The following is a 14,580-nucleotide window of genomic DNA, read 5'->3' on the forward strand; positions in this document are numbered from 1 at the left end:
TAAAAGTATTTTTAAATAATGGTATACACGTAATTTTAAAAAAAATTATTCTCAAAAAATACACACACCCCGAGACTAGTACTATATTAAAAGCACGAAGGCCCTTAGCGAAATATCGTTCGCCTTTTTTACCCTTTAGAAATAAATTTCACACTAGATAAAATAGTAATTTAATTATTTCTATAATATTAGAAATATGAATAGTCATTTAATAGTTTCCTAATATTTAGGAATTTGATATCAATTAGATTTTATGAATTAAATATTTTCCTAATTTAAACTGTGTAATATAACAAATTAGTAAAAAAAAATAATAACAATGAAAAATCACAATATTTTGTGACGTGTTTCACAAACGTCGTTTACTACTTTTACGCTTTGGGAGTCCTTTTGTTTGTCATGCCTTCAACAATTAATTCCTTTAAAAAAAAAAAGGTAATTTAGGTAAAAGTTTTGAGTACTTTCAATTCCTTTTATGTTTAGGAGTTTTCTTTTATTTGTTATAAGTTATAAAAACTTTGAGTGCTTTGGCCTCTTTTTAGGTTTAGAAATCTTTTTTTTAAAAAACAATCAATTCCTTGTAAGAAAAATATCACTAATTCTTTATAATTATCTTAGGTACAAAATTTATTAACTATTTATAAATTATTTTGGTAAACTTTTCGAGCACTTCCACCTTGGCTTAGGTTTAGGAATTTTTTATTTTTTATGGTAAAAACTCGAGCACTTTTACCTCAAACTTAGGAGTATGCGTTTATGTATGGAACCTAATATTTAGGACTTAAAATTTATTAAAATTCTACTTTATATAAATTCTTTATTAATTATATTATGTAACATGACTATAATTTGTTTCGCCCCGGATTACTATTCATGAAGATAACTGAAGTTTCCCTTCTTCGTCAACATAAGAATTCTCTCCCGCTCTGTTCTTGATAAATCACACATTCATAAATTTATGCTAAATAAAATTATAATATGAAATATTGTATATTTTTGCCTAATAAAGGAGTTTGAAATCAATTAAAATTTAATGATCTATTGGATAAACTTTGTCCTTTCATTATTGCATTAAGATTATAAACTATAATTTATTTTCATATCATATTTGTAGGCTCAAAACCAATGTTTATGGCAAATTAGTCTAGAGTGCAGATTTGTCTTTTAAGTACGTTTTTTTAGTGTCTGCATTAAGCATGAAGGTTCCGTTTGACAATTCTAAAGAAAATTTAAATCATTCCTTTTCTCTTTGTTATGATCTTACCACTTGCGATCAATTGCAGTGCATTAATTTTAGTATAGGACCTAATGAAGTCGAATTACATTTTATGCTCCTAGCTAAAATATGTTTCTACTATTCAAACTAATGTTTGAAATTAACTATTGATTTATATTTTCTTTGAATATTTTCTTCTCGAATTTTTGCTACTAATCTTTGCGTTATATGTCCATACGCAGTTTCACTATATATAGCTCATTGAAATTATATGTTCTTCATTTATATTTTTTTCTGTAAATTTACTCTTTTGAGTTTTTTGTTCCTTTTACAACCTTAAATTATTAATTATATTTAAATACGCTGATTAGCTTAAAAACTTTTTTCATATTTTCTTTGATTAAATATTTTACTTGCTAAGTTATTATTACTATAAATTAATATGCATCTAAATGATTAAATGATAAAGAGTCGTCATTTTTCTTTCAGTATTAAATAAATAATTTGAAATTTTTAGGACCGACAACATCGTTTATGAAAGAGAAATTGGGTTAGATTCAATAATATACTAACATATTATTATCTCATAAAATAAAATACCTATAATTAAAATAATATATAACTAACTTAACTGATCTGTTTATCTTTGCAAGCTCTGAAAATATCCAATTACTACGTCTATGTAATCACGTTTATTTTTGTCACTTAAATCACTGTTATTTTATATTTTGCATAATTAATTTTTTCTTGTATACAAATTTTAGTTTACTGACATTATACACACGTGCAACGCACGTACCTTAATACTAGTTATACTAATAGAACAAACTAAACAACCTTGTTTCTGTGGTTGCATCTCCCTCAGTGCTGATAGACAGCAGAGTGAGTATTGAAAATTTGGTTTTTTATGGAAAGCCTACCAAATAATCTTCAGTTTAAAAGAAGTAGCTTTGAATGAAGATAACTTATAACAATCTTAGAAAAATCTTTCGTTTTAAAAGGAGTAACTTCCAACTCTGAAGTTAACTAAAGCTTTTAGTTTGGAATTGGAAGTTACTCCTATTAAAACTTACTATAGCTCTAGCACAAAAAAGGTGCACCCTTTTGCATCATCTTCAAAAGTTGGTTTTCTGAAGAGATCGCACAGAAGTTTATATTATGATAGTCAAGCTCTGAATACATCAGGCAATACAAAACTTGTGACATGAATCATGCCAGCTTCAGAAGCTGAAAAACACATTATTTTAAAGTTGGGTTATCTTATTAAGAATTGGAATTGAGACACCTATGCCACACCACCGATCAAGAAATAATGTGTTTTTTCGTTCAAATATTGCCCGATGCATTCGAGAGCTTGCCTTGCAGAAAATCCATAGGGATGATATGAGAACTGGAGAGAGATAACCAAAGGAGCTATTTGGAAAAAATGTATTCAGAAAATGGGAAGCAATACAAGTAATTAATAGCTTTATTGTACTGATTGATTGCTTTTGTGCTGTATGTATACAAAGGATTAACACCTACCACTTAATATACCACTTTAACAACTCCACAAAAAAGAGATAAGTGTCAGTTGTGTGATGCACAATAAGTAGTAATTATAATTGTCCAATCTTATTAAAGTTTTACACGAGTTATTACTTAATCACTAAGAACCTCAAATGTGGTTAAGATGTCAAAAGACTCCCAACAAAGAACCCCACCCCGTGGTCCATACCATTAGAGTCTTGCTGAATACAGTGTTACAATTTACACATAGGGTAAATACAAAAATGTTTAACAAAATACACTAATCTACAACCCATTATTTCAATGTTAGTATAACTACAATGTTACATGTCCATCTTTTGAAGGAATTAATGTAATCAGATGTAGGTTTTATTAGGGACCATCCTCAGAAGAGTCTTTGTCAGGCGTCGAGGCGTGTTTCCTGTTAACAAAGTCCAAGTACCCCTGCCACAAACCATCATAATTATTGTATTACAACATGCAAAGCCTTCACAGTAACACCAAATTGTGCTCCTCTTTTTTTCCAAGAGAAGAGGCAAGGCTAATCCTGAAATGAATCTAACTGAAATGGGACACTAAGACTTTATCGAATCGTGAAAAATTTATTGAAACTCTAGTTTGAACTAATGAACTCTTTATTAGATGTAAATGCTAGCCTAACAATTTGACTGCCCCAAAGAAAAAACACAAAAAACAAAAGGAGCTAAAAAATTAGGGGCAAAGATTTGCCTCAGTTACTCCAGTTACTTAAATAAATATGAAAAAAAAAATATCTACTTATCTTAGTTGAAAATAAGCTGAGACTATTACAGCTATGAATTGCAAAAGTTTTTCCGAATATTTCAGCCACAAATTATTCCCATAAATCACCTTTTTTCTCTTTTTAACTGAATGTCGATTAAGGAACTTGTCTCAGTGTTGAAAAGAAATTGTACTTCTTCAGCGAAGTAAATTATGAACTTGTCTAAGCATTGAAAAGAATACATACTTATTCAGCGAAGTAAACTATGGTTTTAACTCAACTGTACAGACGGGGTAAGTTCTTTTATTACCTGAAGTATTCCGACTGCTGCAAATTTGTCTAACATCGTCTTCGTCTGTGCTGGGTGCAACTTTAAAGGTTGTAGTAACAGCTCAACATTCTGAAAGCAAAACAGTACATATAATTGTTGGTCATTTCGCATTTGAAAGCAAAAGCTTGCTTATAGTTATTTAAAGAGTCATACTGTGGTAGGCCTAAATCTTTCTTTTACATGCAACTATAAGTTAACATTAACAATAACAAACGAAGATTCAAGCTCAGTTATCGACGGTAAGTACATCAACTAACATTATTTTGGTAGGAGAGTTAAACGTAAACTAGTCGCAACCTTTCAAAAAGAAGAACGTAAACTAGTCGCAACCTTTCAAAAAGAAGAATTGTGCGATACTATCTTGATAATAAGACATGACTCTGTTTTTACAAAGTTAAAAAGTTAAGATCATATACCTTAGATGTGAAACATTCATCCCAAAATGTGTACTTTACACCTCTAAGTTCCCCCGTCCGACAAAGGTCGTCAATGAGAAACTTAACTTGCACAGCCTGATAAAGAACGAAAAAATGTTGATTTCAAACCGTGCTAATAGAGCAGACCAAATCATTATCAAAGTGAAAACATACATCTCGACTCAATTTCTGTCTATCAAACGGATAGCCGAAAACAAAGGCCCCCAAGGAAAGTTCAGAAACCTACAGACAAAAAAGAAAAAATAAGAGTTATTTGAAGGTAGAAGGGAGGATGAAATTTTGCATTTTGCAGTAGTACATTATTCACTACTATTATAGAAAGCAAGTTTTATTGTCGTCCAAATATGATGAATGTACAATGTACATCCAAGTAACTTAGAACACACAGAGTTTAGATTTCTTTGTAGTACCGTGATGGTCAAAGGTGGAGAAAAGAGAGAAGCTGGGTTCATAACAAATAGACTTCTGCAAAACAATTATTAAGAAAATAAAATCTTTTATATGTAACTGCGCGTGTTGATTGATTAATCGATTTGGGTCTTTGAATTAGGTTAAAAGTAGCAGAAGGCAAGCAACAAAACTCTTTAACCACTTAATGAACCAAATTGCTAGAAATCGTAAGTTAACTATATAATATTTTGATAAGTTTACAAAAGAATCTGAGGGACCTATTAAGTAACAATATAGTCACATCAATCTACATGGCACAACGTGTAGTATTTTTTATGTTCGTATGCAGCTGGGGATTTCGTTGCAAGTCTCTCATTATTATTAAGCCATCATTTAACAATCCATTTTTAGGCAAATCAGAAGCAAATTTAACTTAGGACATGTAAAGTATAATCTTGCAAGATGGTTAACCTTACCAGACTCTGGAAATCTTTGGCCATCAAGTCGATATTTGTTTTCTTGCGGATGAGAACACTGCATGTACCCAACATTAATGTCATTTTTTTCTAATACAATGATGTCATAAAACTGAGCATGACGTGACCAGAATTTTAGAAGTTTCAGAGAAGCTACATTACGCGAGAGGTGATGCAACTTTATTGGTTGAATCCGAAACAGCTAGACCAACGTACTTATCGCCCACATCCAACCCAAGAAAACGACTACTTGCAAGTGTATTTGACTTGAGCAATTCTTGAAATAAGTTGTATGGCTTCATGTACTTCATCTGCCAAAGAACCAACCAATCAGCTAATTTGTGAAACACTTACTTCAAATTCAAAGAAAATTTGTTTCCTATTGGAGGTATGATGCATCAAACCACAACCAGTTAGCATAGCAAGATTTTAACACCTTCACTTGGGAATTTTTTTCTCTTGAAGAATAACCTTATCAACTTACCCGTAAACAGATCAAAGGCACTCACAAAATGGAGAGAATCTGGGATATAAATACAGTGAGTTTACAATTCTACTGCGATAGCAACCAAAAGTAATCATGCCACGATAACAAGATCGAGCAAAAAGTACTCATTTTCAGTACACATCCACAAATTAATGAAAAATAATCAGAGCACATTGCACAAATATAAACACCGGCAGTACAATTATCCTTGACGGGCTTTTGGTTTTAAAATCCATAGGGAATAAACAGTTACAGGCCTAAACACAAAGAAGTTGTCATTTTTGGTAAAATTCAAAAGAACATCCATTCAGATGGTTTAAAGTGTGTAAGTTGTCCTACTTTACCACATCCCAAAAATCAATACATATTCAACTGGCGAGACTTCTCTTTGGCTCTATAAGTACAAAGAAACTCACTTTCCACAGTCAACATCACATTCTTAGTCGTTAAAGTATTTAGATCAGCTGAAAGAGGCTCTAATAGAACAACATACAGTCAATATCAATTGTTTCCTTAAAATATCGCCTTTGACCTTAAATTACATTGTACACAATTTATTGCGCAAAGGATCAAAAGTTGTCCCAAAACTCTATTTTCAAAGCTTACCCACATGAATGTAACTGCTCTCACAAATGTAGAATTCACCGGACCTATCTCAGACCTCAGTTTCGAATTTCACAGAAGTCCGGAAAAAAATCACCAGTAGACCGGAGAACGAGAGAAAAAAAGAAGTATGGAAAACAAGGAATACAGATTAAATAAGTGTAGAAGTGGCCGAAAATAAGGTCTCAACCCACTTTTCATACTTACATTGATGAGCAAATGGGCTACATTGATACACAACAGCTCATTTTAGTACAAAAATCAAACGGGCCTTAAACTAGATTGGAGGAAGAAAAGGGAATAAAGTGAGAGACTTAAGTCAAAAAAAGAAAGGGGAGAAACTGAGATATCCGATATGGATATTGGTGCCATGAAACTAGGAATTGCTACGAAACTGAATATATTTACCAATTGCTAACTGAAAAATAAGAGTAAGAAGAAGACCTTTTCCGGCGACGCCGACGGAGAGAGTCGACGTGGAGGTGGAGATAGGTCAGTCGGAGTCGGAGTTGGAGTCGGAGTCGCGGTCTGCCGAAGAGCTTCGAGCAGTGGCAAACTGGTGATTTTGAAGAAAGGGTTTTTCTTTTGTTTCTTCCTAGAGACAATAGTGAAGAGTGAGAGTGAAACCAATTAAACATTGATTAGGATTTGTTGTTTAATAGGACTAATAAACAATTTTTAATTTTAAAAATCACTTTTTTTAAAATTGCAAATGACGAAAACAACAACAAACATATCTAGGGATCTATATTTCCCAAGTGACAAAAAGGAGATCGTTTTAGTTCTGACTTTTTTCTAAAACAATGTCGTAATGTTCTTAAATTTTTATAAGTTTAGCCATTTTGTTTATACATGGATGTTTTGCTTGCCAAAGCCTAATTAGACACTTTTGCAAGCATTTGTGTATAAATTTTAAAATAGTAACATTTGCTAGCCAAATATGAATACGTATATTATACATTAATATACATTTATCGGCTATTATTTTGGTGGTAAACTATACTTTCCCCTTCTTTATAGAAGGAAAAATTTGGACATCCTTGGCCAGGGCCATGTTATTCTTAAATCATTCCAATTTTCATGTTAATGAAACCTGTTTTTCCCAGATGTGTAGGATACATCAAAAAATGAATGAGGACGTTTACATTTACTGTAATAACCACCTGTCTCTTCATTACAACAGAGACTTTTTAGCTCCAATTTATATTGTCTACTCAAATGGGTGGAAAACAAACGAGCATCTGCAGTGAGGTCCTAATGTTACTCCGGATAACACTTGATTTTAATACCAAAATTTCCAGTTGCTACAAAACTTATCTCAAGCCTCCTTTGCGCGACTCATGTATTGTCCGTTTCTAGTATCCACCAAAATTTCCTCTCCCCTTCCTATGAATAACGGAACATTAATAACTGCACCGGTGTCAACGGTTGCTGGCTTTGATCCACCTGCCACATAATACAAATCATATTCACAAGCTCGCAAAAGAACAAAAAGAAAAGGAGTAATTTACTCTACACAATTGACCATCAAATGTATATTTGGCGTCATAGTAGCCATTCAGAAGACCGTCAAGAAATTTCAATGGTTGACACAAAGATGGACCAAAGACATGGATAATTATAATGCTATAGCCCTATTACAATTGAATCATAGGCAGAAGATAGGAAACAGTTGCCCACATACACCTTGAATGCGAGTCAATATTCAATATTTACATATGACTATACTTCTCGGCTCTCGCAACAACATTTTCTATTTAATTGGAAATATTCCGGATAAACTATAACGAAAGAAGGAAGTGGGACGTCATCTATGGTTTCTACAAACTGAAGAGGGACGGGCATGATAGGAAGATAATGAAGGGGACTTCAGAGTAAAACTTGGCTCCCCCATCCCAACCCAACTGAAGGCAATGGGGGGAAAAAGGCAAAGCTGACACGTTTTGGGGGGACCAAGTTACACACATTAAGAATAATCCCCTCATAGACATTAGTCTCCCAGTTCAATTGTTGAAGCTATAACTGTGCTGCAGTCCCAGACAAGTTCGGATTGGCTATATGAATCCTCACTGACCATGTTTCTCCATTCAAGCTCAAGGCTAGAAAAGAAGAAATGATTACCTTGTGCAGTGTCACCTTTGAGACCTGGATCAACCTCCACCACTGTCAACTTCACTGTTATAGGCAATTCAAAGTCGATCACCTATGAAAATATTAACCTTAGTATATTGATTACCGTTAAAAAATAGATACGAAAGTACTAGCTTCGACAAGACAAGCTATAGGGTTAATCAGAGATTCTGGATTGACACTTTCAAAGGAGAAAATCAGAACTGCAAACACTGAAAATAAGTTCAGCATTGGAAAATACCTTTCCATTCCAGAAAAGCAAACTGCAGTCCATGCCCTCTTTTAGAAACTTTGCTTTATCTCCAACATCTTTTTCATTTAGACGATATTCTTCATAACTGGTCTGCAATAAAAATTGCCCCAAAGTTATCATAGTTTATATAGTGTATACATATAAGGGGGACAAAGATAACCAAATTCTAATTCATCCTTCCTAGAAGTGGGTATGGACTAAGGGGCATTGGAGGGAACTTGATCCACACAAGTAATGTAACCAATTAAGACATTATTTTTGCTCATTAACGAGACCAATTAAGACATCAGGAAGCAACATTGAACCTTTTCCTTTGTATTTTTATAAGTATTTCATTCATATGCACCAAGAAGATACTGATATTTACAGCAAAAAGAACTTTCATATCCCTTTAAACATGTAGTGAGACAACGAAGTTAACAAAAATATTTACATTGTTTTCCTGTTTCAGATTACACCAAGCACACAAAAGATGTAAAACTCCAATTTTTTGGAAATGCACACTATACTTCTATACTCAAATATCTGAATAAACCACTTTTACCTGTCTGACTAGCACAGCTAAATTGGGATAAGAAAGGGCAGAACCCACAACTTAAGGGACTTGTAAGGTGCAACTATAGATAAGATATTTAGAACTTCACCAAAACCAAATAAATTAGTCCAAGGATCAGATGAAAGACATACTCTCCAGAATATTATACGGTGTAATTATGGCCAATATTTTGGCTAATGGAGTCCATCTCACATAAGCATAAGCATCCTTGCAAAGTGTAGACTTTGTTGGCAATATTCTTTGGGACCCAAAAATATTGCATTATGTAGTGGACATCATTTGCACAACTTGTATCTCTTCTTTTACACCTAAGAGACAAAGACTTTTTTGCCTATAAAAGGGAAGGCAATTAGTTCATTTTAGACACACCAACAAGACTTGTCTTCAATTTTTGTTTCTTCCTTTCTTCCTTTATTAAGAGTGTTTTGTATGAGAGTTAGTGTTGGGAAGCACTTGTGTGAACCCTTTCTTTGGAGTGATCTTGTGAGGTTATTCTCTTAGGGTATTTGGGATTAATTAGAGTGTTTACTCTAATTTTGTACTCTCTTTTGTACTCTTATTGTTATAGTAAATTGCTCCTCTCCGCCTGTGGACGTAGGTCACTTTGACCGAACCACGTTAAATTTGTGTTTCTTTATCTACTTTAATTGTCGTTGTTATCAACTTCCATTGTCTTTGTTATTGTCATTATACCGTTGTTTGGCTAAATTCCGCACTACCTGGGTTCCCGATCCTAACAAATTGATATCAGAGCCAGATCTAACCGGGTTAGTTTCAATAGCCAAAATGACTCTAATAAAGACCTATGCTGAGAAATTTGACCGAAGTGCAAACTTCAGAATGTGGCAATTAAAAATGGAAGCTATCCTAATTCAGGATGGCTTAGACTTGGCGTTGCAAGGAAAGGAGAAGAAGCCGGATAAAATGACGGACGAGGAGTTTGTCATCATAGACAAAAAGGCAAAAGCAGGTATCATTTTAAATCTCTCAAATGAGGTTTTACGTGAAGTTTCTGTAGAAACCACAGCTAAAGGCATGTGGGAAAAATTGAAAACCTTATATATGAAGAGGACGGTGGAAAATAGACTTTACCTAAAGCAGAAGCTTTATACAATTCGTATGGGTGAAGGTACCTCTATTCTCTCTCATCTTGACACATTTGATTCCATTCTTATGGATTTGAGTAATATAGATGCTGAAATTAAAGATGAGGATCAAGTCGTGTTACTGCTTTGTTCTCTACCCCATCTTTTAAGCATATAAGAGATACTATGCTTTATGCAAAGGATAATATCTCTTATAAGGATATTAAATCTATCTTAAAATCAAAAGAACAGATAGATAGTGATATTACTGGGGAAGCTAATGGAACTCAAGTGGAAGTTGGCTTGTTTGTTAGGGGAAAATACGATTCCATATCCAGATACAATAATTTAGAGTGTCGCTATTGTCATAAGAAATGTCACAATATCTCCGAATGCTATAAGCTGAAAAATAAAGAAAAGCATTAGGAAAGGAAAAATGAGCACAAAAATACTGACACTGCCGAAGCAAGTGTAGCTGCTGATGAGACTGAGGGAACTATTTTTTTAGCAACTAATAATAGTTTCAAATCTAACAATGAGTAGATTTTAGATTCAGGTTGTTCTTATCATATGTGTCACAATCGGTATTTGTTTACCACATATGAATCTATTGGATGTGGAGTTGTCTTGATGGACAACAATGCTGCCTGCAAAGTTTTTGGAAAAGGTACAGTCCGAATCAAAATGCACGATAGTGTGGTGAGAATTCTCACTGATGTTAGACATGTTCCTGACTTGAAGAAAAATCTCATCTCTTTGGGCACTCTAAAATCTCTTGGGTGCAAGTACACAGGTGAAGGTAGAGTTCTGAAAGTTTCTCATGGTGCTCTTGTGATCAGGAAAGCACACAGATCTGGTTCGTTGTATACTTTATTGGGATCCACTGTTATAGGTCCTACTACAGTTTCGGTATCAGACAACTTGTCTGATTTTGATGGCATTAAATTTTGACATATGCCCATTGGGACTTTTGCGGAGAAGGTGGATCAAATTTACTATATCAGCCATAATTAGGCCAAGGTGAAGATTTGTAATTATGGCCAATATTTTGGCTAATGGAGTCCATCTCACATAAGCATAAGCATCTTTGCAAAGTGTAGACTTTGTTGGCAATATTCTTTGGGACCCAAAAATATTGCATTATATGGTGGATATCATTTGCACAACTTGTATCTCTTCTTTTACACCTAAGAGACCAAGACTTTTTTACCTATAAAAGGGAAGGCAATTAGTTCATTTTAGACACACCAACAAGACTTGTCTTCAATTTTTGTTTTTTCCTTTCTTCCTTTATTAAGAGTATTTTGTATGAGAGTTGGTGTTGGGAAGCACTTGTGTGAACCCTTTCTTTGGAGTGATCTTGTGAGGTTATTCTCTTAGGGTATTTGGGATTAATTAGAGTGTTTACTCTAATTTTGTACTCTCTTTTGTACTCTTATTGTTATAGTAAATTGCTCCTCTCCGCTTGTGGACGTAGGTCACTTTGACCGAACCACGTTAAATTTGTGTCTTCTTTATCTACTTTAATTGTCGTTGTTATCAACTTCCATTGTCTTTGTTATTGTCATTATACCGTTGTTTGACTAAATTCCGCACTACCCGGGTTCTCGATCCTAACATAGGGGCTAAATATTAACAAGGGATAAAAGTAGTATCTCGCATTTCAAAGGGAAACAGTCAAAAAGAGAGAATTGCTGCTAGAGTTAGGCATAATCCCACAAGTAACCAAGCCCATTAACATGTGGCCAGGTTTATGCTTGCTCTTTTCTTTCTTTTTTCTGATTTATTTTTGCTTTGGAGGAAGGGAGAAGGATGGCGGAGGGTCACTTTTACGGATTGGGATTTGGGAGCTCTATAATAGTAACCTGCATAAGCTGCATTTTACTGATGCTACAAGAACAAAACTAGCACATTGGACCCCTCTATTAAAAGTTACTTTACTATACCAGATCCATGAAGACAAACTGGGCACCATCTTTGTAAGTGAATTGCTTTGTCTCCTTGTAGATATTTGCCTCTTCTATCTGCAGAGATAGTTGAATGTCAACTGAAATTTAAAATCACATAGGCAGTGTCAATTTGGTTGGAGAAAAAAAAATGACGACAAAGTTGCAGATCCATTATCAAAGTAATAGATCTGAGAGTCTTTCAGTAGATTGAAATGTATCTTATGTTCTAAACAAGAAGGAAAGGAACTTTCACACTGCCTTCGACAGATATCCTATTGCCTGGTGAAAGTCAAGCAACACAATTAGTGTTGTCGTTCCTATTAATAAGGAACTTATCCAACAAAGTTATGCAAAAAGAATGGCTCGAGCTACATAACAAGTTCTTATATAGTATAGATGACATGCATGTGGCATGAACTTAGCAATAAAATCCACTGGAAGCATATAACGCGGACAGAGTAAGAGAATAAGCATTGAAGAGCAGGTGGTTCCAAAGATATTACCTTACTTCCAGCTCTAAAAGTTTTCTCAACGGTGTTCCCTGTTACATAATTGCGCAATGTGGTCCTCACAAATGCAGCTCCTTTCCCAGGCTTTACATGAAGAAACTCTAAACACACCCAAATAATAAATATTATCAGACCGTAAAAGAGTCAACCAAATTTTAGGTGTACTAGATACCAAGCTATTCCATATATATTCATATTCAGAAGATACACTTTTTTTTAGAAGGAAAAGAAAAAGTCTGAGTGGACCAACAATGATCTGAGCAAATTTTCGCATAATCATTCAGTCAATAACTCAATTTTAATCATGAAACCTTAAACTTCACTCGGGAATCCACTAGTCTTGCTCTAGTTTGTGTATTTTCAACAGTAATTATCGTGCTATTCGGGGTCGGTAGGACAATTACACATGGCTACAAAATTTCGAACTTATTAAAATAGTACCCTCCAGAAATTGTAAATAGCATAGAACTTTTACTTCTTTGAAACTAGTTACTTGACTGTCTAAAGCTTGAATTTTCACAAATTACTTAGACAAATTACTAGAGCTGGTTCACAACCCCTTTCCTTTACTTGTGAAAAGTACTCCTACATGCTTAGCATAATAAAGCAATAAAAAGCTAATTAAAAAATCAAAATTAGCAACAATGTACTATGAGAAGTAAATGCTAACCAGTCAGAAAAATATGGATAATCTGAAAATGGTACTATTATACTATCATATGGAATACGAAAATAAAAAAGATAATATGAAGTGGGTGGTTTGTAGTCACCTATAACCTTGCAAGGAGCTCCATCGACTTCAATGTTGCTGCCTACTTTAATATCATTGCTAGAATACGCATATATCTCTGACAATGTCCAAAACAAGAAAATTAAATATAACACACAAAGTTTTTGAGTAGAAAAAGAAGAACATTGCCACAGTAAGAAGACTGGGGGGAGGGGGTACTTACTAGGGAAACGGTGGGATGTTCTGTGGAAAATTCGGGTTAAAACGAGGAATGGCTTTGAGGATGGGAAGGAGAGAGAGGAAGAGGAAGAGAGTGCACACGAATTGGGAAACAGAGATAGCTTGAGACTGGTTAGTCCCGCCATTGTTGTTGCTTTGTCTAGAGCTCAAGGGGACTGAAAATGGATTTATACCATTCCTGTCTATAGATAAGGGAATTAAAGTAGTTGAAATGAAGCCGCTCGAATAGTAGTTTTGGTTCGCTTTCGATTCGGGCTTGGACCGTGTGTGTTTCCTAAAGCTAGTTTTACATTATTTGATTTTTATCAATGTTTTAAAAGGCGTTTTTGGGGCAGACCCCAGGGGCGAGGCGTACCAAAAATGCCCCGGGGCGAGCGTGTGGGGAGAAAGTGCGGGACGTACGCCCGGGCGTTCAAGACGCGTTTTTAGTAAGGAGTAAGCCCCAGAGACTTTTTTAAATTAAAACAAAATTTGTTGAATTAATCTTTTATATAATACCCAAATTATCGAAAGTTAATTAGGTAATTACTCAAAAGGTTTAAAAAGGAACTCAAAAGTATTAAATTTAAAAGTAAAGACCTTTTTTATTGATTTAAGCCCTAATTCATGGTTTTCTCAATTTTTTATCTTATCCGCTAGTCTGCTAATATCTCCCAAAAGCAACTAATATTTAATTTTTTTTACAAATACAAAGAGAACTACATTCTTCTTCATAGCAGCAGATTCAAAGTTCAAATTGCAGGTTAATCATCCTTTTTGTTCCTCCATATAGAAAATTTTATTCTTTTAGACTTAAATTACTTGTGCTTGTAAGTAACGTATAATAGATTGTTTTGATTAGTTTTTTGTGGGGATGCACACACACACACACACACACACACACACACACACACACACACACATATATATATGTATAATAGATTATTTTGATTAGTTT

The 14,580-nt window shown here is 34.1% G+C and overlaps 2 protein-coding genes across 3 annotated transcripts; both read right to left on the reverse strand.

The window, feature by feature from the left end:
* Nucleotides 1-2,800: 2,800 nt before the first annotated feature.
* Nucleotides 2,801-6,821, reverse strand: LOC107773082 (uncharacterized). 2 transcript variants are annotated; one of them, XM_075247935.1, is made up of 7 exons: nt 6,636-6,821; nt 5,264-5,412; nt 5,102-5,159; nt 4,389-4,457; nt 4,215-4,310; nt 3,778-3,867; nt 2,801-3,169 (listed from the first exon to the last, which is right to left on the reverse strand). In XM_075247935.1, the coding sequence occupies exons 2-7, from the start codon at nt 5,410-5,412 to the stop codon at nt 3,098-3,100; spliced, it is 534 nt and encodes a 177-aa protein (XP_075104036.1). In that variant the 5' UTR covers nt 6,636-6,821; the 3' UTR covers nt 2,801-3,097. The 2 variants fall into 2 exon arrangements, with proteins under 2 accessions (XP_075104036.1, XP_075104035.1); XM_075247934.1 differs by lacking the exon at nt 6,636-6,821 and adding an exon at nt 6,195-6,336 and having other exon boundaries at nt 2,892-3,169.
* Nucleotides 6,822-7,246: 425 nt separating this feature from the next.
* On the reverse strand, nt 7,247-13,861 carry LOC107827635 (uncharacterized). The gene is made up of 7 exons (XM_016654810.2): nt 13,627-13,861; nt 13,444-13,521; nt 12,668-12,774; nt 12,162-12,239; nt 8,563-8,664; nt 8,313-8,394; nt 7,247-7,637 (listed from the first exon to the last, which is right to left on the reverse strand). Exons 1-7 carry the CDS (start codon nt 13,766-13,768, stop codon nt 7,510-7,512), a joined length of 717 nt encoding a protein of 238 aa, XP_016510296.1. The 5' UTR covers nt 13,769-13,861; the 3' UTR covers nt 7,247-7,509.
* Nucleotides 13,862-14,580: the final 719 nt, after the last annotated feature.

Source organism: Nicotiana tabacum, chromosome 24, assembly GCF_000715075.1.
Source record: "Nicotiana tabacum cultivar K326 chromosome 24, ASM71507v2, whole genome shotgun sequence".
Taxonomy (NCBI): domain Eukaryota; kingdom Viridiplantae; phylum Streptophyta; class Magnoliopsida; order Solanales; family Solanaceae; genus Nicotiana; species Nicotiana tabacum.